At 32.2% G+C, this 26670-nt stretch overlaps 1 protein-coding gene across 3 annotated transcripts in view; it reads right to left on the minus strand.

Annotated features, from left to right (window-relative positions):
* LOC150104874 (troponin T, skeletal muscle-like) overlaps positions 1 to 26670 on the minus strand; it is a 71861-nt gene that overhangs the window by 15146 nt on the left and 30045 nt on the right. For 2 of the 3 annotated variants that reach the window (XM_090395385.1, XM_090395384.1), the window contains exons 3-11: positions 24093 to 24125; positions 11374 to 11388; positions 8862 to 8901; positions 8246 to 8362; positions 7814 to 7900; positions 7488 to 7625; positions 5218 to 5430; positions 4883 to 4953; positions 660 to 681 (exon numbers count right to left, since the gene is read on the minus strand). In XM_090395385.1, coding sequence (XP_090251511.1) covers positions 660 to 681; positions 4883 to 4953; positions 5218 to 5430; positions 7488 to 7625; positions 7814 to 7900; positions 8246 to 8362; positions 8862 to 8901; positions 11374 to 11388; positions 24093 to 24125 — 736 coding nt within the window. Of the gene's footprint in view, positions 1 to 659; positions 682 to 4882; positions 4954 to 5217; positions 5431 to 7487; positions 7626 to 7813; positions 7901 to 8245; positions 8363 to 8861; positions 8902 to 11373; positions 11389 to 24092; positions 24126 to 26581; positions 26667 to 26670 lie in introns of all 3 variants that reach the window. The other variant, XM_090395386.1, reaches the window with a different exon arrangement.

Below are 26670 nucleotides of genomic sequence, written 5' to 3' on the forward strand. Positions count from 1 at the left end.
AAACGATTTTGGTAAAATATACTTTATCAGGTATATTTTACCAAATTTATTATTGCTTATATATTATTGCTTACTTAAATTTGGTAAAATATACCTGATAAAGTATATTTTACCAAATTTAAGTAAGCAATAATATATTTTTCAAAAATAAATTATCATGAATTACTTTATAACAGCTGTCCAACATTCACGAAATGTAAACCTTTTTTTTTTTAAATTTATAGATATGAAAAAAAATTAGTCAGTGATGTCTATGTATTCATAACCATGTTTAGTTTATATTTAAAAATGCTAAACAAAATCAAAACAACATGACTATCTTATCTTAGCAATTTAGCTAATAGTTATGAGGATAAGTGGTACGACATTGGCGTTTGATTCAGGAGCTCCTGGAGATTTGGATATTCCTCCTTGAAAAAGCTGTGTGTGTGTGTGTGTGTGTGAGAGAGAGAGAGAGAGAGAGAGAGAGAGAGATTCACTGTAACCTCAGAACTATTAGCCATACCGCTACAGATCATATTATCCAAATAACTTTCTCCGGCTATAAGATAATTAATTTTTTTTAATTATTTTATATTTTAAAATTGGATATGCTCTTCCTGCATTGAAAGATTTTTCCTTGGATATTACATTAAATTAAAAAAAAAAACACTTCTTACCGGGTATTTTCCCATCAAAGCTCTGAAAATAGAAAAAATAAAGTGTTGAAGTAAATATTTTTGAAATATTATGTGGCCTTTTTTTATAAAAATGAACTAGATTATTTATAATTAATTACACAAATTGGTTTACATAAATGAATTTATAAATAGAACCAATTGAAATGTAGATAATACTAAAACAATTGAAATATTATGATAACCAGCGTCATCTATCAAGCTTGAGTATTGTTGTCTCCCAAATGATATTGTTTCTGAAGTTCAGAAACTTATATAGTGCTTCTCCTTAAAAATAACATTTTAATTGAACTTACTGCATTTATCTGCATGAATGAAATTAAAAACGTGTGGAAAGTGAATTCTCTGAATGAGCTAAAAATTAAGTAAAGAATGATGGAATTAAAGATGCCAATACAGTTGAATAATAACTGTGTGGAAGTATTACCATAATATTAATTGCATAACGTTTACATAAAAATCAAAAAGTTTTTATTTCAAAAAGACGGCAGAATGAATACCCTTGGAGGGTAATAGATGGCAAAAGAGCCAATGAAGTTTTAACAGAAGTTCGGCTATTGCTGTTACCCTGCTGCCATGATCAGAGCTTCAATAGCTCAATAACACCTTATCCATACACTGCCCTCTACAGATAATGTAGATGATGAAAATGAAGGGAAGATGAAAAGCATTCTTGCTTCGATCCTTTAAGCCAGTCCTTATAAGGACTAAATTTCAAAAAGACATTATTGACCTCAGATCTGGATGCCATCATTGGAGTAAAAGGACCCGTCGTCATCGCTGGAGACTTCAATGCAAAACATCCTGCTTGGAACAGTAAATCTACCAATAAAAATGGTCGCATCCTTCCTAGCTACACAGGATCAAACTATGCTGTTGTGGCTGGACCTACCGAACCAACTCATCTTAGTACGTCTGGCACTGCTGACATCCTGGATATAGCTATCCTGCAAGACATTAAACTACAGTACAGCCTTAAATCACTAAACGAGCTGTCGTCGGATTACAACCCAATTTTACTGCAACTGGGAGAACAAGAATGCCTGTCTACTCCATCTCATTCACGCATATCGTGGGAGAGATTGTCTAAAGCACTTAGAGATCAAATTGGACCCGTCCCTCACATATGCACACCGGAAGATGTGGAATCTGCAGTGACTAGCCTCACCCAACAGATTAAGTCCGCTATAACGGTTGCAACCTTCCACAAACCTGATCGTTTGCCTGAGGATATTATGAACATGATCAGAGAGAAAAACAGAGCTAGGAAGAGATTTCGTAACACTCGCACTCCTCAGGACAAGACAGTGCTTAATAGATTGAATGGAGCAGTACGAGATGCACCTAAAACTCATAGAAACCAAGTTTGGGATAAAACATTAACCTCTATCTCACCTATTGATCACTCTATCTGGAATGATCAATAGGTGAGATAAAAACTAAAATAAAAACAGATCCTCCCATAATATCAAACCAGGGCCTAGTCCACACAGATGTAGATAAGGCAGAAGCCATACTAAAGAATCTTGAGGAGCAGTGCAAACCTTCTTATAACAACTTAGATTTCAATCACTTGTACAAAATCCACAGACAGGTCAGGCATGCATTAAATCTCCCAGATACCAATGCTGACCATATTGCACCCACATCAAGTGTTGAATTATATGATATTATTAAAAAACTTAAGAACAATAAAGCTCCTGGACCAGACGGCATCTCAAACAGGGTGATCAAGCTGCTGCCTCGAAAAGCTGTAGTGCACCTGACCAGTATAATAAATGCAATCTTAAGATTTCACTATTTTCCTTCCACCTGGAAACTGGCTGATGTAATTCCTATACATAAGCCAGGCAAAGACCCAACCTACCGCAAAATTATCGTCTAATCAGTCTTATTTCTAATCTGGGTAAGGTTGCGGAGAAGGTCATCCTCTCACGACTGCAAACCTCAATAAATGACCTAAACATCCTCCCTAAATAATAGTTCTGTTTTCGGCAATACCATAGTACTACCCAGCAAATCCACAGAATTGTCGAATATATCACCACTAGTTACAACTGGCGCCAGTGCACAGGAGCTGTTTTCCTAGACTTATCCAAAGCATTTGAAAAAATCTGGTATTTTGGACTCTTGCATAAACTTATCTCAGCCGGTACCTCACTAAAATGGTTCATCTAATCCATTCATATTCAGAATAGATCAATGCAAGTTAAAATCAACAGTTCTACATCGTCCCAGCGCCATATTTTTGTTGGAGTGCCGCAGGGATCTCTACTGGCTCCATTGCTGTTTTCTGTATACATGTCAGACATCCCACACAATCCGATGACTTCCATTTTGGACCTGTATGCGGACGATACGGCAATACTAACCAGATCTCTCAGACCCCATTTCATTACCAGAAAGCATCAAGGAAACCTTCTAAGGCTGGAGGGTTGGTTCTCCAAGTGGAGATTGCAAGTCAACCCCCTGAAAAGCTCAGCCGTTCTTTTCTCAAAAAGGCCAATGTCTCCCGCAGGAAATGTGTTACTATTCAATACTAAAATTCCCTGGTAGACAGAAACAAATTACCTGGGTGTAATTCTCGACAAAAAGCTATCTTTCAACCAACACATCAAGTCTACGTGCGCAAAGGCATCTAAAGCCATAGCTCAGATCTATCCGCTAATTAATAGAAATAGCAAGCTCAGCAACAGAATTAAATTGCAACTATACCAGATGACGATTCGTCCTATAATCACCTATGCCTCTCCGGCTTGGAGCCACACCTCTAATACTAACATTATCAAAATACCGCGAGTGCAGAACAAGTGCTTGAGAATGATTCTGAACGCCCTGTGGCATGTTAGAAACAATCAACTTCATAGACACACAAATATTCCCTATATTTTCTCTTTTCTACAATCCTTAGCATCCAAGTTTTTCCTAAAGACGTCCACACATCCCAATGATTTGGTAAAGCAAACTGCAGCATACGAGGCAACGGACATATTCAAATATAGATTACCAAAAGCTATATTAGCCTCCTGCAACGATGCATAATCTCCATGCCCATTCAGGACGAGCAAACTGCTCGTAAAGTTTACCCTCACTGTAACCACAACAGATAGCGGGGAATATGAAAAGTATTTTGCTTAACCCCTAAAGATATAAATGTCAATTGTCAATTCTTTCAAATTTTTACTTCAGTTGCATTAAACATTTCGCATATATAAAAGGTGAGTCGAATTCCATTTTCTAACACAATTTGTAATGGTTAATTATATAATTGTTTTTCTAAAAATAATTTTTCATTTTTAGAATTTTTTTCCGTATGCTGATTCTTTGAAATGTTTTCTACACGTACATAGTGTACAAGCAATAATATGGTTATATGCATAGTTACTATATGTACAATAACTTCACAACTACAGTTACCTACAATTAATTGCAGTTTCTTGAATCAAGAACACCGAAAGCATAAGTTGAAAGATATTTAGAGAACAAGTCGCTGTTATTAAGAGCTTGACAAGTAAGCTGTCGCAATATTAAACAGAAAAGAAAAAGTGGACCATCTCAATTGCAAGTATCGTCGCAAATGAGTGTGTAGTACACAATACTACTACAGAGGTAGTAGTATTGTGTTCTTGCAAGTTAGAACCTTCACTGGATTTCTTTTATTCATGCAAACACTATGCTAGTAAGTGAAAAAGGTTTTTTTCCGAATTTCCAAGCTAATATCAGAATTAGTATGCATATATACTTAAATAAAAGTATATGTATCTAACGTATATACCACATGGAAGCGACAATTCAATTGTTTTCATAGACTTTCTTTTAATTTTTTTTTTCTAGCGTAGATTTTCAAGTTTCAAAAAAAAAAAAAAAAAAAAAAAAAACCTCTGGACGGTAACTAAATTATTCGAGTAATTTTTAATTTAATTAAATTTCGATGGATTTATTAAAGAATGAAAAAAAAATTCAGATGGTTTCAATTACAATTTTATATTTTTTTAATTTAATGGAATTAATCACTAATTAAAAATGTATTTATAATTTGTTGAAGTTATGCTGCATGATTTTTAATAAAAAAAATCATGAAATTTAATATGCATACATATCATAAATTCTTGCAATTTTTCTTTTAACGAAAAGAGTGTTAATCATAAATGTATACATTTATAAAAAATAAAAAAAAGTAATCGCGGATCAAAAATGCAACTCACTCTGGGTCAAGACCCTTCTTTAAGGCTTTGCTTCTGTTGATTTGTTTTTGTCTCTCAGTAAGTTCTTTCAGCTGAAATATTATAGTCATAAAAAGGAATGGATTAGAAATAACTTTTTGCGAAAATAAGGAATTGTTGTACAAGATAATTCAAAAATTACTTTAATTCACAGAGTTCTATAGAAAATATAAGATAAGAACTATTGCAGTTAAGACAAATTCATTATACACGTTTAATACGCACTACACGATTAAATACTAAACTAACAAAAAATTTCAAGTAGTGTTAAATTTAAAAATAAAATAAACGTGTTTATATATGGAATAAATACATACATCGTAATCTTGTCTCTTTTGTCTGTCCTCTAAATCATATTTCTCGCTCTCCAGCAATACAATTTTGTCCCATAATTCAGCGCACTTGCCTCTTAGTTCATCTCCACTCATTCCTTCAATACCCAGGGGCTTTATCCTAACGCTAAGAGCATATCTTTTATCTTCTTCCAGTTGTTCCTTGGTCTTGTACTTCTCATCCGCCGACAAACCCAACTGAAACACAATAAAGTTATAAATAAAGTTACAAAATGTACGTACAACACGTATTTCAACACATATTCAATATTCAATTTTAGTATCAGTTCAACTCATATGCATTTTAAATATTATCTAATGAATATGAAGTTTGGTGTATGTATATTTTTATTTTATTTTAAAATTAAAATGAAAATTATTTTAATATAATAAAATTTTTAGGCTTTCATAATATTTGCAATTTTATATTTAATAAAATTTTACAATTATTACAATTTTATAAATATTATAAACATTACGGCCAAGTCAACTGTAATGGCTATCAGGCCACTCTACTATGTCTGTTAATTAGTTGTTTTTTCTGGCCTATTGAGCAGAATGAAAAACCAAAGTTTTTAAGAGAAAAAACCTCGCTTCCTTTTTTTTTTTTTGCCTATTTTTCTGAAATAGTATCAGCCAGTCTTATAACCGGCTGATAGTATTTCAGGCAAACTGTTTGCCTAATACGCTGAGTAGTGCTAATTAAAAATCCAGAAAGCCAAGCTTGCAATGTTTCAGGGTTTCGGATCTTGACAATAGAAATCTAGGAAATTCATCCTATCAATGTAAATTGGTGACATAAATCGAGAATGCATTTGAGAAGGTGTCCACGCCCTTGGAAAGAAAGCAACAATGCTAATCTAAAAAGAGCGGTAATATTAAAGAAACATTAACCAAGTACATCATACACAGTAATTCCAGGGATAAAAGCAGTGGCTTCTGCATCTCGTGGGAGTTTGTTCTGTCTAATCTACGATATGCACAATATAAAAGTCGTTCGACTTCTTGATCACCACCAAAAAGTTGTGAGCGTAAAAAATCCTATACAAAGAATACCATACCAGAGAAGACTTAAAAAAAATAATAAAAAAATAATAAAAAAATAATAAAAAAAAACGGTGTAAGAATTTTTTTTTTCGTATGTGTAGACACAAACAGCGGTTATTTCTGATACCCCTTTGGCTACTGAGCTATACGTTTTTCTTCTGTAATTCTTACATATTCTCTAATCAAAGACTGTCAACTTTTGCAATATTGCAAAGAAGAAAAAAAAAGATATGGCAGATTCATGAGATAATTCTCTACTTCATTATCTCAGGACTAAACAGAAGTAAGAGTATTTTTTATTATTATTATTATTTAATCAAAATAATTAAATTCAAAGAGCCTCTGTATCTCAATCAGTGTAGACGAAGCCATTAGGTCGGGAAGACTTGGGTTTGATCGCCATCAGTGACGTGAGGAACCTTTATCTGGTCTCTTTCGACTAAAGGTGAGTTAGCCGGTCTCATACGGAAGTAGGCTTTTTTTTTCCGTCTGGAAATTCGGGTTTTTCTTTCATCAGAACAGGCAACAAACCGGCCCCTTGAACACATGCATTTACAGACATAGGACATTCCTGGAATAAGAATTGACCGACCTATGCAGGGATTTCCGGTTTCGAATTATAATAGGTCACTAGGCCTAATACGTAAAGGAAGAATAAGAATTAGATTTAAAAAAAAAAAAACGGAAAAAATAATATATTGATGCTATTAACCACTGAAAAGGTTTCACCATTTTAAATAATTAAGTTTTCAATCTTTTTTTTTAATCGGTAAAAATAAACCCCTAAAGGGTCATATGAATAGGGATACGCAACTTGTCTACAAAGTGTTCATTTCTAATAATCTTCTGAATAGTAAAAAATATGTATGAATAGTAAGTGCTTTAGATATCAGATACAAACAAAAAAAGAAGAAAAAAACTTTAATACTCCCAAGATCTAACATGTAATTATAAAATATCTTCGTATTTACGTACATTAACGATTATAATTTGCATGTAGGATAGCTGCTTGTCGAAAAATTCCATCTTTTCATTTCGACAATAAGCTAATGTCTTTTTATCACTGATATTAATATTAATGCGTCCATTCATTAGATTTAGAGCATAGCGATCGATAAAGTGAAGAAATGCATCCACTGTATGCATTTGTGTTAGGTGGTTATGTAATTTATGGTAACAGAGAAAAGAATCTTCACCCGGCTACTTACATCTGCTTTTTTCTTGATGACAAAGTTTGGCTGTGTCGATTCCTGTTTTTTCATAGCTTGCATCATAGCTTGTCTTTTTTTCTCCGCTTCTTCAAGTCTTTTTCTTTTAGCTTCCGCTTCTTTTTCCTTTTTTTCTTCCTATGACGAGCATAAAAACAATAAATAATAAAATATCAAGGAATGAAATATTTATTTTTAAAAAATTGATTTTATTCCACTTCTCGAATTGTATACTATTTGCACTGAGACATATTTAAGAATTAATGTTCGTATAAGTTAGTTTTGAGCGCGATATGAAACATAAATGATCATCAAACATTACTTACTATCTCTCTCAGCCTTTGCTCTTCTTGTTTCCTTTTTTGTTGCAGCATTCGTTTTTCCTGCTCTGCTCTGAACGTTTTCCTCTTGCCCTGTAAACAACGAATAAATTGTTGAATAAAGGAATATTTAAGTACGCAAAGTTTAGAGTTAAATGTCCATAATACAATATTTTGAATCGTTATTGTATTTAGGAGAGCTACTGATTTTAAAATATGGATTCAGATTGGAAACACGTCGAACTTACAAGTTTCACGTATTTTCAAACAAACAAACAAACAAAGAAAACAGTCAACAGAACGAATGATTTGGGTATAATCTACTGTGGACTGCTTATGTCAACAAAGGTTCTTCCACTAGTAATAAAAGTCCTATAGTAAAAGGGCAATGGTTACTAATATGATCATTTACAGTTTATTTTTGAAGAAGAAAAGTACCTGTCGTTCTTTTAGTTTCCTTAATTCCTCTTCTTCCTTTGCTCGTTGTTTGCGTCTTTGGTCTAAATATTCCTGCCACATGGCTTCCTCCTCTTCCTTCTTCTTCTTGAACTTCTCCTGCGAGAATAAACGGATGAAAAATGCTAAAATATTTTGAGCTATTAAAATCCATTTATATAAAGGGAGAGAGAGAGAGAGAGAAGATCAAATACCGCTTGATATCAAATTATTAATTAAGATTTTTTTTACGATTACTTGAAAGGTTATTGTTTCTTTGTTTAAGCAATGCGGCTTAGCAGCTGGACCGAGTCAAATTCTCCGCTTATATTTTATGAACTGTCTTGATCTAACTGAATCACAGTGATTTACTTACATATTGAATCTAGCTCAATAATAAGCTAAATTTTGTACCATGTAAACTGAAACATTTCTAAAGTGAGAAGTAAGTGCTTTCATATTTAAAATTCTCTCAAGGTGATTGATTATTTTAATATTAAACTATTAGAAAATTTGCATTCATAATCAAGACTTATTTTTCAGTAAACAATTATATTTAAAAATTCCTGAAAACGTTGGAAATTTTTTTATTTTTAGGAAAAGTAAAGGGAAATCTTACCTCCATTGCAAGCTCGGCCTCAGTCATGGCTGCTGGTTCCCTGATTTCGAAGAAAACAATTGTTTAGTAATAGCTATAAGCATAACTGATGTAATATAAACTCTGTATTACTGGACATGCGATATCGAATTTTCATGATTACTTTTAAGAAATATTTTCATATTTCCCGCCTTAAGTTAGTTTACTTTTACAAAGTATGTATTTTTTAACTTTAATGTGTATGTAAAGTTATACTGTGGATATGAAAATGACTTTTCATATCCACATTATTACGCCATCATATATGTATGTTATCTACTAAAATTGGAATCTTATACCAATTATTTAGGAATATATACTTGACCATTTCATATGAAGAAATATCGAATCCGATAGATGATGTCACTGTTGTATTATTTAGGAATATATATATATATATATATATATATATATATATATATATATATATATATATATATATATATATATATTGTTCAAACAATTAAAATATATTTTGGTTTTCTTGTAAATTATAAAGTCATAAAAATAATTATATTTTATAAATGTTTTTTAAATTTTTATGAATATCGATTATTACCCTATCCATAAGTAAGAAATATTTATTCATGTATAAAGTACCCAATAGTTAAAATTATTTGCAGAAATTTATAATTATCTGATGGAAAGTAAAATATTTTCTAATTGTTTTGAGCAGTGTATTTATGCAAGTTTTATTCTCCTGAAGAAATATCGAATCCGATAGATGTCACTGTTGTATTATGCATTTATGCATGCAAGTTGCAAAATAGTATTATAGTAACAGTTTTCTTAAAATTTCTGCTTATTATTCGAACAATGAAATTAATATAAAACATCGGCAGAGCATACCGCCTTGGTTTACATTAAAATTAACTTGACAACACCAATACAATGAACCTCAAGCATAATTAATTATATAATATATATATATATATATATATATATATATATATATATATATATATATATATATATATATATATATATATATATATATATATATATAATAAATATATAATAACTAATAAATAATAAAACACAATTATCTTTTTTATAAATCTATTTTAAATTAATTTGCAGATGGTGTACAAATTTACTTCATGATTTTAATAATTTTTCTTAAAATTATTATTAAATTTAATAAAATTTAACTTGTTATTTATATAAATAAAAATTTTTATAATAAACAATTATGTTTTTGAAGTAATATTTTAGGTAATTAACACAAAAATCAAATGGAGTTTACAGAAATACGTGCTTGATAATCACACAAACACACTTCACGCCAAACAGTAAAACCATAAATTCACTCCCATGCAAAGCGTATGATAGCGAAAACAAGTCTCATTTTAGAATTAAGTGGATATCATTGTCATTATGAATAACTAAAGAATGTCTATCCATTGAGTTTGACGGATTGAATTAAATAAAAGTACTTAGTAACTATTTTAAATTTAGTATAATGAAATATAATTAATTAATCTTCACATTTCAGACATTAAGATGTTAATATATCTTGAATCGTTCAGGACTGGATGAACTCCTTTTTTTATAAGATAATATAATCATGTGGATTATATAATAATAAGTCGAGGGAAATAAAAAAAATCTGGAAGCAAGTTTTCTGAATAGTTTCAAAATAAATTTTTAAAATATTTTTCAGTATCGGGGAGAAAAGAATCTCAGACACCTTTCTGTTTTATATAATTCTTTAATATATTCAAGAAATGTAGAAAAGAATTGGAGTGGGGAGTTAATCGACGGTGAGATGCGGTGATTAATACCCTTGGAGGGTAAAATGGATGGCAATGCTGTAGCCAATGAAGTTCTAACTGAGGGTCGGCTATTGCTATTACCCTCTTGCCGTGATCAGAGCTTTAATAGCTCAATAACACCTTATCCCTACACTGTCCTCTACAGATAATGGAGAAGATGAAAAGCATTCTTGCTTCGCCCCTTTAAGCTAGTCCTTATAAGGATAAAAAATATTCAAATATAAATACTTTATCTGTTTTGGAGAGCATTTTTGATCAATTTTTATTCACAAAATGTGTAAAATGGTTCCTTCAGGATTTTATATTCAAGCTATTAATACTAAAATATTCCGTATGTGGAACATTTGTACATACAAAACATCAATTTGTTTTGCATTTTCGAGTTAAGCAAGCAAAGAAAACACACTTAGTAACACACACACACACACATAACAAGAGGGAAAAAAAAGTAATTGAAATCTGGGTGAAATAAAACAAAAAAGGTAGGGGGGAAGGAAGTAAAAACAGGCAGAGGGGTTACTCCGATGGCTGAACACACAATATTCATAATTAACCCTCTGATCAGAAAAACAGGCAAATATAAAGTTTGGAATTAAGGGATAAAAAAGGAGTACCAGAGCATTGCTCAAAAATTGGAAAGGAGGAAACGCTAATAAGCAATGCATGCAATAACGAACGAATTGTCCGGTCCATTCCTCTGATGGATCCTTTTCACTTACTTTTTCTGCGAAGTCCTAGAGAGAAAATCAGAACAGTATTATTAGGTTTAACGCCAAACCTATTTGGTATCTTTATATGTTAAAAGTTCCTAGCTGTAAAATAATTATGAAGTTTGTGACAGTTGTAGATTGCATGAAAATTGTATTGTATTTTTCTTGGCTATTTCCATGTTAACTTTTTTTCCAATATTGCATGATTATGATTTTGCATGTAACACAGAAAACATTAACATTTTATTGAATAATATGACTATTTATGTTTGACATTCTTATAGGAAAAGCTTCAATATTCATTACTTGGTGTTGTTTCTTGGCATCTATAGAAATGCACTTGGGCACATCCTCAAATATATACCTATTTTTTTTTTTTTTTTTACATTTTAAAATTTATCATTTTTACAGTAGATCGAATCAAAAATTCCTTTAATTTGAGTTTTCAAACTAGTTTTATCCATAGAATGAGTGAATGAGTTAATGAGTAGAGTAGTATTATTACATTCTATTTATATTATACTTTATATATATATGAAGTAAATCCGTAATTTCGTCTTGACTTTCATGAGGTTAGGCCTAGCTACCGATTGTATAGATTCTAGTTATACACAGAAGAACTGATTTTACACGATTCCACTAAGTGTATTTCTGCTGCGACTTAGCAAGTAACAGAAATGCACTCAACTACGACGATGATGATTTAATAGATACTGGCTATGTACCGATTTCCGAACAAATAATGTCGTCGGCATAAAGAGTTTATACATGTTTTATTTTATATTATTTGCCAAATATATTTAATTTTGTATTTTATGTATATACGAGGGTGGTCTGAAATTCTCGGCCTAACAATGAAAAAACGAATTCATAGTTCCAAAATTATTTTTATTTTTCAACACCCAGCTATGCTTCAGCGCTATTATCCCGTCCTCCCTGTAGCGGTCCTCGGTAATATCTGCAAAATACTCCTCTACAGCTGCAATCACCTCTTGATTCGAAGAAAAACGCTGACCAGCGAGGAAGAGTTTCAGTTTTGGGAAGAGATAGAAGTCAGAGGGAGCCAAATCTGAGGAATAGGATGGATGTTCCAACAATTCATAGCACAGATCCCTTAATTTTCCCATTGCCAAAACACCTTTGTGGGCATGTGCATTGTCCTGATGAAAATGATTTTGAAAATGAAAAGTCTCTGCAAACCCAGTCTTTTCACACGAATTTTTTCGTCTAGTATGGTTAAAAGATCGGAATAATATTCCCCGCTTATTGTTTTACCCTTTTCAAGATAATTAATAAGCAAAATGCCTTTCGCATCCCAAAACACCAATGTCATGACCTTTCCTGCTGATGAAACCGACATCGCCTTCTTTGGCGCTGAACAACCGGCTTCTCTCCACTGTTTTGACTGCTGTTTGGATTCTGGTGTGTTATGGTGAATCCAAGTCTCATCCATGGTAATAAATCGACGCATAAAATCAGTTTTATTCTTGTTAAAACGCTCCAAGCACTGTTCAGAGATTTTCATGCGAGTGCTTTTTGGACGTCCTTCACGTGGATCATCTTCAAGGCTGGTACTGCCACGTTTAATTCGGCAGCCCATTTTTTTAATTGTCGAAAACGAAGGAGAAGAGTGCCCATAAACTTTTATGAACTTTGAATGAAATTCACTTCGCGTTAAAACTTCTTTTACAGAGAAGTTTATAACCGCACGTTACTCAATTTTATCCATTTCAAGGGATACAGACAACACTTTTGTTTTAGACAGCTGTATAAAACATACTACTTGATAGAATGACTTGCAATTTCACATGGATGCTTATAACGGATGTACCAACTTAAAAAAAAAAAAAGTGCGAATAGTGTTGCCGTCTATGGTCGAGGCCGAGAACGTTTCAGACCGCCCCCGTATATTATATACATAAAATATATATAAATATTATATATTTTTGTTTATTGTATATGATATAAAAACTGACGAATCATCACAAATTTTATAAATAATTAGACTATATCAATAGAAATAGATATAAAAGTTTATAAAACTTTCAAAAAATCATGAAAAAAAATAACGTTCTTTTCAGTTGCTGTGGTCAGAGATTATATTAAAAGAACGACCCCAACTCGCATTAAATTTCATGTAACTCTTCAAGACCATGACTATATAACGTACAATTAGTATGTTTGAAACGGGAAGAAATACGTAATAAAAAAGAGTTCCTACTGAAGCGAGAAAAATTTTAATTTGAACCTTTTTAGTGTCCATGATATGCTACTTAATGCAGCTACACGTTTAAATTGGCCAAAACAGGATGGCTAAATGATATCAAATTCTGGCAAACAAGAATTCAAACATCTCTACTTTCTTTCTTTATCTCATGCAAACGACAAGAACGGTTATTTAAAGAGGCAGCCGATCGGAAAATAGTCAATGCAGGATCACGTTTAAAATATCTGATGTTGACAATTAACCTGTAGCGCAATGGCGATATTATTGATATAGTTTAGCTTGTACTTTCCTACAAATATTTTTGTGTATAATGTAAGGAATAAATGTGTACTTGACTCTTCAGTAATATGAACTATGTCCTCAAAGTACGATTGCATTTTCTCACTTTCTGCTTTTCAGATTTTTGCAGTTACCTTAAAAGAAGTTATTAGTGGCAACTAACTATTTCAGGCAAAATATGTGTTTAACTCTAAAGGATCTAAGCACCAGCCAAACTAATAATGCAGATACTAGAAATAGAAAAGCAGCAAATAGCATAAGCTTTTATCAGCTGCGCTTTTATCAATTTGTAATCTCAAAAAAAGAACTCCCAGTATAAAAGTTGGGTATCAAAAATTATTAATGAAAAATGTGGGAGTGTAAATATATAAAATATCATAATTCAAAATAAGCTTTTAATAAATAATAAATATGTTCTCTCATTTCAAAATTTTCATTTCATACACAAAAAAGTAAAAATTTAAAAATGTGCATCAGAAATGTGCAGTCCATTGCTATTACCAGAAGTGATATTTTAAGAAATCATACTTAAATAAAGAATGGATTAATTAATTAGTAAGGTGTCTTAAATATTTTGATTTTTTGAAATTAATATATTAAATAATTTATCTTATTATTTATAAATAATAATATTATTATTAATTTTACGCTGAGGATTTAATAAAACATCACTTTTAGTTTTTTCTAAATTTCATAACAATAATGAAAGCAAAAAATGTCATTCCTTATGAGATATGAGATAACAAGCTTTCCGGAAATGATCTCAAACTGTCGAACTTCCTTCTACGATTAAACATACAGAAAACAGCAATACAACAAGATCCGGGGAAATAATTAATTTCAGTTTTGCAAGAACCAAATTAAAGTATATAAAATACGACGATATTAGTGTTTAAACACATATTCGCCAATTTAGCTTGTTAACTCATTTTTAAAGCAAACTACTTTTAAATTTTCTGTTCATCATATATTTTTTATTTTTAAATAAAATTCCATTCCAAGTGAAGTGAAAAATATAACACTATCAAAATTAAATATTCATGATAATGCCAAAAAGATAAAAATACAAAAACTTTTTGTTTTGTTTTTGTCACTTATTTCACTAAAGAGACGCCCTCTATCAACTAACCTGGCAAGAGTTTTATGACATTTTTTGTATGCTAGAAATCGTTAATAAAGCAGAAAAGTGGAAATTTAAAAGCCATGCATGCAACGTTTGCTAAAAAAATAAATATAGAATTTAAAGTTAACACTTAAGCAAGTAGAGTACATCACAAAGAAGAAGAAGAAGAAATAGTTATTTAGCTATATAATTCCAAAATAGGCATATTTTAAAGCTTAGCGAATATAGCATTCCAGATTCCACTTTGAGTTTCTAAACTTAGAAAGAAGAGCAGGAACTGAGACTTGCATACGTACTTTTTCCTGTGGAAGAAACAAAAATAAGGACTTTTATAAAATAAATGTTTACTAAAATATAATTTTCATAAATTTTGCATTCTTTATATATATAAATATTTTATTATTTAAGAAAGGAACATCATATATAAATTTCGTTGATGCAAAATAAGACATAGATAATTAGCAATAATAACCGGAGGTACCTACACTGTACGATTCTACGGAGACCCATCTTACTTGGGGGGGGGGGGGGGGGAATGAAGAATGCAAACTTTTTGAAGTGACACAAAGTATATAGCATTATGTAAAGTATTATACTTCTAATAATGTGTATTATAAAGATATATTTATATTAATTAGTCCGCACAGTTAGCCTCGTGGCTGTGCGCTTCGCAACCATATGCTTGGGGAGGGAGTGGCCTAGGTTCGATTCCAGTCGATGACGTGAGGAGCTGAAGGATTTTCCTCAGCCGTAGTCAAGTCAGCCGGTCTTGGGCGTGGACTGTAGGGTTTTTCCCTAGTTTATCCTGGGGTTTTTCATCCCGCAAACCGGCTTTGAGAACTCAATACTACGGACATAGGATACACCGAGGCGAAGGGCTGATCACCTTATCCTGTGAACGGCTTGAGGTTTGATTATTAATAAGCCCTCGACACCGCAAGGAAAAAGAAGAGGAGATGAGATTTATATTAATTTAATTATAAAATTAGCCATACGTAAAATAATGAATATAAAAATTAAGCAAATTATAAAAAAATTATTGTAGTTTATAAATAGAGAAAGATTTAGCCACTACTGCTCAATTTAATAAAACATCAAATTATTTATGTGATGTGTATATTTATGAATCACAATTTGGACCATATGCTGTAATCGAGAATATCTTTCGAAATATTTCGTTCGTTATTTTCATATGCTAAAATAGTTCTTATCCTATCCCTCTCATCCGTCTAGGACGGGTTGAGTTCCCTCCTAATGAGGAGATTACCGTCGTATTAATGCAGCCGGATCGCCACTCCTGTGCTGCATCCCCTAAGGGCGATGTTCATGACTGTATCAGTGTGTGTGTGTGTGTTCACGAGGCAGATTTGCCTGCTTGCGGAAGTTCAGCCCAAGACCAGCTAACTTTTATTACTTTTATTTAACGCACAACATGTTTGTGCGTTATTATAATTAATTATAATATTATAATTATAATATTATAATTATTATAATTATAAATATTATAATTATAATATATAATTATAATTAATAAAAGTAATTTTTATTAATTACTTTTATTTAACGCACAACATGTTTCGTTGGAAAGCCGACTTCTTCAGGCGCGAGAACATTGAAAGCAAACATAAAAAACATCACAAAGAAACATTGTACCACTACAAAATCGACTATGAACTACAGTTAAGTTTGAACTGAAGCTGCAGTCTGGGCTAAAGTTCTGTTGTTAGGCATCTGCGAGCGTGTGACTTCACGAGTATCTGATAGCAGAGCTAAATGAGTCCGGTAAATTATAACTAAGGTTACTCTTTATGTGACGAGAGTCCAGGACAATTTCTTTAGACTCAACTATGCGGCGTTCTACCTCGTCATGGCATATATGAGGGTTCGATGTTGTGGTGCAGTTTATCTCATGTTGATGGCCTTCACTATTTGTGTTCACTGAGAACAGGACATGGCTTGAGAGAGCGCTTGCTCTGGTTCTGTTGTAAGCAATGTCCCTCTGATGTTCCTCGAGACGTAGGAGGATGGACTTCTCAGTTTGGCTATAATATGGTTTCCCGCAATCACATGCGATTTTATACACCCCCTGGTAACTGAAGATGGTTGTGAACCTGTTTGGGTTTGCTTAGAATTGATCTGAGTTTAGGAAGAGTAGAAAAGCACATTTTTATGTTAATTTTTTTCAAAATTCTTCTTAGTTTCTGGGAGAGCGAGCTGATGTACGGTAAAGAGATATAACCTTTAGGGTTGTCCTGTGTTTCTACGTTGTTTGGATGACGGCGTTATAGTTGTTTATTAATAGTTTTTGAAGAGTAGCCATCATTTACGAAGGTTCTTTTTAGATGTTGTAGTTCATTTTTTAGCCTTTCCTCATCTGACAATACAGACCTGGCACGATGCGCTAGAGTGGAGATGATACCCAACTTCTGTGCTGGATAGTGGTGTGAGGATGCATGCAAGTATCTACCCGTGTGCGTTGATTTTCTGAAGATCGAGATTTTTATGGAGTCAGACATCTTAGTATGTTTGACGTCTAAAAAAGGCAGAGATCCACTTTCTTCAATTTCTATGGTCAATTTGATGTCTGGGTGGAAGTTATTTAAGTGATCTAAAAAAATGTGAAGATTATCTATACCGTATTCCCAAATAAGGAATATGTTGTCAACGTATCGGAGCCATATTTTAGGCTTAAGTGTAGCAGAGAGATTGTCTTTTTTCGAAATCCTCGAAAAAGCTAGTATTGGAGACAGGGGGGCTGCCCATTGCCAATCCCTTATTTTGTTTATAAATTTTTCCTTCAAACTCAAAGTAGCCTGAGTTAACACAATGTGATAGCACAGCAAACATCTTTTTTGAGATCCTGTTATGTAAATATTAAGAACCTCTTGAGTTGAAATATTTGTGAAGAGTGTTACCACGTCAAAGCTCACCATAATATCTGAATTCCTGAGCTTTATATTTTTAATTTTAGAGACGAAGTTTTTTGAATTTTTGATGTAAGAAGGAGATTTTCCTGCAAAACATTTTAAGGATGATGCTAGATATTTTGATAACCAATATGTAGGTGAGGGAATACTATCGACGTTTGGCCTTAATGGACAATTTTCCTTGTGTACCTTCGGGAGGCCATATAATCTGGGGATGAGCGGATGTAAAGAATGAAGAGAAAGGCGTATGTTTCGTGGAAGTTTCATGGTCTTTTTGAGAAGGTTGTTGGCCTACAACAGAACCAGAGCAAGCGCCCTCTCAAGCCATGTCCTGTTCTCAATGAACACAAATAGTGAAGGCCGCTAATATGAGATAAACTGGACCACAACATCAAATCTTCATATATGCCACGACGAGGTAGAACGCCGCATAGTTGAGTCTAAAGAAATTGTCCAGGACTCTCATCACATAAACAGTAACCTTAGTTATAATTTACCGGACTCATTTAGCTCTGCTATCAGATACTGGCGCACTCGTGAAGTGACACGCTCGCAGATGCCTAACAATGGAACTTTAGCCCGTACTGCAGCTTCAGTTCAAACTTAACTGCAGTTCATAGTCGATTTTGTAGTGGTACAATGTTTCTTTGTGGTGTTTTTTTATGTTTGCTTTCAATGTTCTCACGCCTGAAGAAGTCGCCTTTCCGACGAAACATGTTGTGTGTTAAATAAAATTAATTGTTTGTCTAATTCTCGGAATTTAGTCAGTTAAAAATATGAACGCATCTTCATACCTAGTAAATACAACGGATAATCATATATATATATATATATATATATAGATAGATAGATGTTAAAAATACCAAGCAATTTTAAACCTGGTTTTACTCCATAACCAGGTTTAAAATTTTTATGTTAAAAATACCATTGCTTGGTATTTTTAACATTTATTATACCCAAGGTAAAATACTTTCTACATACATATAGATAGATAGATAGAATAGATAGATAGATTTAATAGTGTATTCTTAGTATATTAATGTAGTTTTAGTGTAATTATTTGCTATAGCATTTTATACCATAACTGCAGAAATATTATTGGTTTTTACTTAAGAATGGCGCCGAAAACTCGTGAGAATTGAGCAGTGTCTAAAGCTCAAGTTAATACTACTGAGGAGAGCGTTTGTCCTTATGAAGAAAAGTGCTGCTGCACTGATGATGATGATAATTTATCTGAGGATAAACTGACATTAGAAATATCTTCATTAAAAGAATTATTAGAAAATCGACCAGGGAACTGGAAAAGGTGGAAAAACGTTGACTAAAGTTAAGACACGATAAGAAAAAGGTTCAGAACAAGAACAGGGAGGAAAGTACTAAACTGGGTAATCATAATATTAATAAGAACAAGGTAAGTCAGGTAAAATCGAAGAAAAAAGAGGTGAAATGGTATGATTGATCAATCTTAAAATTTGCGCTTGCCAAGGGAGTCACTACTTCTAGTTTCCTGGTGGTGAAAATGAAAAATATGACGAAAGTAATTGAAAACCCTAAAAGAAAAGTAAAAGAGATGGTAGTTCTGGTAGGTACTAAATAATTTAAGTAGTGACAAATGTAGTATGAGAGAAGATATGAAAGGTCTGTTGGAAGAAGCTAGAGCGAAATGTGAGAGAATAAAAATTGTAGGATTACTACCCAAATATGACAGTACTGAGTTAAGGAGGAGGGCGATGAAAGCAAATGATTTCACGTAGAAGATATGGATGTAACTTTTTTAGATGTGTAGAGTGTGTCTGATGGCAGAAAAGACTTGTATAAGCTTGCACTTAAATTCATTTGGCATCTGCAGAAATTCATTTGGAGCCTGGAAAAAGTACTTCTTGGTATGAGATGTAATGCAGAAAGTCAGGGAAACTAGATCATCAAGGAAAGAATGGGAAAAAGTCTGCGAAAGTTCAGCTATGATATGCAAACGTGATAAAGATATGAATGTCTTCGAATATGGTTATGTATGTGGCGAAGGGGTGGAAAAATATCCTTTGGATTCGGACGTTTTCAATATGTCTGGGGGGAGACAATTCTATATCATGACCTAATAGATTGCATATCTAATTATAAGAATAGGCCAGATGATAATTTATTATGTCTATACACAAATACCAAGAGCATTACAAACAAAGGGATTGAGTTCGTTGCTGTATTGAATACGATGTGGCCTAAGATTGTTGGCATTAGTGAAACCTGGCTATCAGAATCAGATATGGTAAGTGGGATCGAGTGTAATGGATATACTACCCATATGATATACGACTAATGATATCAGATGACTTAAGTCCAATTAGGGTAGAAATACAAGAAAACAAATGATGGTAACAATGGCCCATATAGTGAGTTTGAGGTTATCTGGTGTGAAGTATAGGCTAATGGAATGAAATATATGGAGGGATGTTGATACAAACCTGGCGGCTCAGTTGAGGGGACGAAGAAATTCATCGCCAATTTAGCCTTATGGGTACCAAACGAGTGATCATAATTGGTGAGTTAAATTTTCCTAACGTTGATTGGGTAAATCTCATGATAAGAAAGAAGAAGAATTTATTGAATTGTTGCGAGACAACTTTCTCAAGCAGCTTGTGAAAGAAGGAACTCGAGGTCGAAGAGTGTTGGATTTGCTCATAGCATCAGAAGGGGTCTCTGCTAAGAATATGGCTATTTTACCACCAACTGGTGACAGTGATCATGCTGTATTTTCTTTCGAAGTATCTAATTGTATTGATGCTCCGATTAAAACAGGTTACATGCTGAACTACAAAGTTGAAAATTATGACCAATTTAGGAGAATACTATCTTTGGTGCCATGCTATCAGTTACTGAATGGGAAAAATGTCCGCAATGCATGGGAATCGTGGAAAAAAGTGCTTAAATGAAGCGGTGTCTGAATGTATCCTTAGTGTTCGAAGAATAAATAAGTTGGGAATGAAATGGATGTGCAATTTATTAAGCAAGAGATCCACAAGAAGAAGATGATGTGGAAATAATACCGTGAGAATAATAGTGAGAGGAGTTATGAAATACATAAAGGTCAGGTCAGAGGAGCAACGAGAATTGTGCAGAGAGCTAAATCGGAGTATGAAAAGAAATTGGCCATGCAAGCTAAAGGCAATCCAAAAGAATTTTATCGTTATGCCGCAAGAAAAAGAAAGAATGAATGTGGAAGAATAACTGTATTGAATGCGGATGGTACTCGAGTAATAATATTGTTCAGTGCTCACTTTGTTAAGATATATCAACCAGGTGTAAGTACGATTGTGCATAGTGCTACTGCTGCATTGGATAAAGAGTTAGAAGTTCATGAAAATGAAGTTGAAGAGCTGTTGCATAAGCCAAAGAAATGTTCGGCTGAATTGGCTACGCCTTTCACATGTTTGTATGAGTTGAGTCTCAGCTCGGGAATGATACCACAGGAATGGAAGGAATGTATGATAGTTGCATTGTACAAGGGTGGTGCAAAAACTAATGTGTCTAACTACCGACCTATTAATATTTCTGGTGTGGTAGTGAAGATTTTAGAGAAGTTGCTAAGAACTCACACATGAAGAAATGGGTAGACAAACAAGCTATACTCTGCAAGGAGTAGCATGGGTTTACTAAAGGAAGGTCATGTTTTAGCATTTTGCTCATATTTTATAACAATATTACTGCCGAGTTGGATAAAGCGAATGGGTGCATTGTGATAATGTTGAATTTTTCTAAGGCATTTGCTAGGATACCACATGATGGGCTGTTGCGTAAACTGGGGAATATGGGATTGGGATATAATCTATTGACTTGGATCAGGGGATGGTTGATAGACAGATATCAAAACGTGGTATACAGTGGGTGTAAATCTGCCATATTTAAGGTGACCAGTGGTGTACCTCAGAGTTCAGTCCTTTGGCCATTGTTGTTCAATCTATACATTAATGACATCAGGTAGGATCTAACATCAGATGTGCAATTGTTTACCTATGATGCGAAGATAAACAGGTCAATCAGGGGATGCTATACTCAGCACTTAAAAAATGATTTGAATAAGCTGGAAATTTGGACAAACGAAAATGGCTATCAGCTTAATGTTAGTAAGTGTAAAGTTATACACTTCGGCGTGATTAGATTTCCAGCGGCATATTATATTAGCGGGGTTATAGTACAAGAAACTGAGGAGGCAAGGGATCTTGCCATATTGATGGATAGGAATTTAAAGTTCAAAGGTCACATAGCAAATACAACTCAGAGGACTATTGCGATGTTGAAGCGAACCTTGACATGTAAGCAAAATGAAGTCATTTTGCCTCTTTATAAGGCTTTGATAAGACCGCACCTGGATTACTGTGTGCAGATTTGGTCTCCCGGGGTTCTAAGGGGATGAAGAAGCTGTGTAAAGGTGCAAAAGAAGAAGAGTTGCAAAGATTATATCCGGATTATGAAATGTAGATTATGAGGACAGATTGCGAGTATGTGAATTACAGACTCTGGTTAACAGAAGAAAGAGGGGGGGAGGGATGTGATAGAGGTCTACAAACTTTTGAATGGGTGTTATAGGATAGCTTCTGATGAAATTCTTCGTTATATGGAAAATGAGGGGAGAACACGGGGATATCCTTGGAAGTTAAGTTTGTTCAGAGTCAAAAAAGGGATAAAAGCTAGGTTTTTCTCCTACAGAGCAGTGAGTGAGTGGAATAATTTGCCTTTAGGGGGTAGTGAGTGCATCTAGTGTGAATGAATTTAAGGGAAGGTATAATAGATGGTTTGGGTGATTTATAGCCTTCCACGATGAGTCTTTGACTCCCTGGAGGTCTCAGATAATAATAATAATTAAGCTTAGACATTTAATTCCAAGCTTCTAGAATAACAGATATCATCATTTCCTGAAAAGTGAACGATTCATTTGGAAATATCAAAAACTATAATATTTGAGAACATTAATATGTATTTAGACTATGATGAGTCAAAATTAATTTGATCTTCTTCTATAATAAAGTAAAAAAGATTAATATAAATATTTCCAGATATTAATTAAAATGGTATTTGACAAACTGGAAAAGATATGATGTATTAAAATTTCTAAAGATTGAATGTAAACAGTATAAACTAGATATTATTAAAATTCATTACAACGAGTAGGAAATTATGTCAGACTGAGTTTAGTAGCATGGTGTGGCTTGAAATCAATAGAGAATTGCAAGTGGACAATATCTTTCCTCTCTACTATTCATTATTATAGTATAATGAATATAATATAAACATAAAATAATAATAAATAAATAAATATTTGGGATGTATTCCCACAAAATAGAAAATATCTGGAAGAAAAAATTCTGAAATATGAGGGATAAGTTGGATACCATATTCGCTCTACATATGAAAAATTGGTAGTGTAAATAATTGTGTCTTATTTTATGTCTTTGTTTTTTGGATATAGATTCAAAACACCATTTGTTATATGAGCTATAAAAATTGGAATCCAAGATATTCTCAATAATAGAATTTTGAAGAATAACGACAGAAAAGATGACTTAGATTACTCTTATTTTATCATAATATCGCATTTGTAACGGCAAATGCAGATCTTACTGATCAGTGACAAAAATAAGTCTTCTGATCTAACTGTATCAATCCGTCTCAGTATTGTAACCTCTTACACAGTCAAAACATTTAATTAGAAATACGTGTGTACTTGATTCCATTAAATGTATGTTTATACGTATTTTAATATATGTTTTTGTATGGAGAGAAAGCAGTGCCCTTTAATAAAATAAAAAAAGAAAGAAGGTGAACACAAATACTGTTAGTTTTTTCCTGTGTTTATAATGACATTTGCTCTATTGTATGATCTTGTCATGTGATCATCACGTACACATAACTGGTGATCAACAGTTAGCATCCCTTTGTTGGTCTGCTCATCTATCCACTGTTTGCCTTTATTCTTCTTTCTCTCTTTTTTTTGTAGCGAGTTTTACATTAAGCATTGAAAAGTGCTATAAAATGTGTAACATTGTCGGTTGCTTCTAATTATGAAATTATTACCATAAAAGACTTTACTTTTATCCAATTTTTTTAATCAACTCTTATCTCTAAAATATGAATCATTTAAATTGAAAAAAAAATGTATTAAAAATATATATATACGTACTTTCTTGAGTCGTCTTCTTCTTCCTCCTCCTCGCTGAAAAATAAAACAGAGTATAGTTAGTGCATATTCTTATATTCTATTTTTTTTCTTCACGTTTGTCTTCTTTGGACTTGTAAAAAAATGATTTTTTAAATTCTTCTCTTTGATCACTATTTTTAACGATAACAATGTCTTATTTATTTTGAGATAAAAATTCCCATCAGAAAGAACTATCAAAATAAAAATATTATTGATAAAAACCAAAACTCGTATTCACTATTTTGCTAAAGAAAAATGAATTAATTAATTTAGAGATGAAATTTACAGGAATGAAGTATTGACAACATCATTTGCTCTAGAAGAAATGAGAGGATGCAATTTAATTCATAACGAAACTAAATGAGTGCAGAGGAATCAATAGAAATCCGTCCTCTTGTACTAAGATTTTATGCAACTACACTTTAACAATCACCTGTCTGTTGCAATGCATGGTTAACTCGTTAGGAGATTGAGAGTGTGTCATAAATGGAAGTGTAAAATAAATCTAAATGTTAACCCAACTCATTTCGTACCAAAATCAGAACATTTATATTGTTTCAGAGGTACTGTATTTGAAATTTCAGAAAAATAGAATAGAAAACAGAGTCTGGAAGAGAAATTCAATTTCTATTCTCCAGACGTTTGTTCTTTATATTAAATATAAAGAGCAAACGTCTGGAGGATATATTATTAATCAGATATGTTATTAAATTATTACATATCTGAAGATTATTTATTATTAAAACTACTCGAACAATACCAATTAAAAAAGTCAAGATAAAAATATAATCCACACAAAAATACCGAATAAAAGCCAACCTATAGATCTCTTTTGGAGAAAACCATATAAGATAAATTTTGGTTTGTACAATACTAAACAAAAATAACTCGAATATTTTTGAATTATAAAAAATTATATTAATTTTTAAAATAAATAAAAAAGTGATTCTTTAAATTACTTCTTATTTCATATAAAAATAATAAAAGTTACTAAAATTTGAAAATAGCAAATATTTATATAGTTTTGCAAAAATTTTATGAAACAAAACATTTTACAAAATAGATTTAAATATGCAATTCAAAAATTCTGATTACAAAAACATCAGGAGTGTAAAACCTGTTAGTCATAATGTTATCAAAAAACTGCACAAAAATTACCCGATATAAGTGGGATTCAAAAAAAAAGCGTTTTTCAGTATATGATTAAGGCTTAAAACGGATGCATATTCAAAAAAAGTTGAATGTAAAATTATATGAAAATCATTTAAGCTTCATACAACCTTTTATCAAACGTTTCACAATCGTGCATGAAAGAAAGAAAAAAAGTCCACACAAAACATGATTTAAAATTATATATTAACGCTGTTGTGTTATATAATAATGCTGTTTTAACACTTCTCCATCAAAGTTGCCCATTTATATGACCAAAGCCTTGAACTTAATAACAATGAGAATATAATGCAAAAAATTATAATTAATATATAATAAGAAATAATTTAATATATTGCATATAATTTAAATAAAATTTCTAATTATTTTAATAAAAATAATGAAATTTTACTTTTTATTCAACAACACCATTTTAATTTGTGAATGAGTAGATTTAAATGAAGAATATCTTAACAAAAAGCTTTATTTATTTATATTTATATATATATATATATTTATATATATATTTATATTTATATAAAGTTTTTCAAGTGGCGCATTCTAAACGGCACTCAAAACCTGAGTATTACGGGGAATCGTTAAAATTTAATTGAATTACGGAGACTCTTTGGTCTGTATGTTATATTATTGAGCTGAGTATGTTCTCAGAATGGTTTGTCCTTTAGCGGACGTAATTTAATACTGTACTCTCAAGTACAAATAATGCTAAAGCTGAAACTAGTAAACAAATAATTCCCCTGTATCAGATATTGAAAATTATATTCAATATCTGATAAAGAAATTTGTATGTGGATCAAAGGTTCGGTGTCATCCGTTGGTATCCTGCATGCTAAATTAAAGAAACAAATTATTAATTACATTTTATGAATAATTTTTGTTCAATTATTACTTGTAATGATTTTTTTTAGGATTGCATGTTCATAGCTGCCAAACGGGCATTCTTTGATGACGAAGTCAAATATATTAAAAAAACAGCGAATTGTTTACGATAGGGAAATATAACTTGGGATTATCTTTCATATCATATTCCATCCTATCTGAAAACAATTTCTTATCTAAATTTTAAAAAAAAGTAAATAAACTATCAAACATTTTGGTATTTATATAATACAGGAACAAGGCATACAGTGTTAGTTTTTTTTTTTCGTGGGATAGAAATGCAAGAGGAAGAGGATAGTAAAGGAAAATAAAATAAAAAGGAATTATGCGAATCTGTGCATTGGTAAATTGTATCCATGCATTTTTTTTCTTGTTTTCACAGCCAAACCATTTCAAGCCAAAAACGGCATATTTGGCCATACCTGATTCAGCTACTCAAGGGGTTGCTAAAGCGAACTGAAGTTTTCCGATGAACAGTCCAATTGGCTTGTAGAATTGTTTCAACCTCTGC

The sequence above is a fragment of the Typopeltis vanoorti genome, chromosome 7 (genome assembly GCF_054136105.1).
Source record: "Typopeltis vanoorti isolate ZY-2024b chromosome 7, IOZ_Tvanoo_1.0, whole genome shotgun sequence".
NCBI lineage: Eukaryota > Metazoa > Arthropoda > Arachnida > Uropygi > Thelyphonidae > Typopeltis > Typopeltis vanoorti.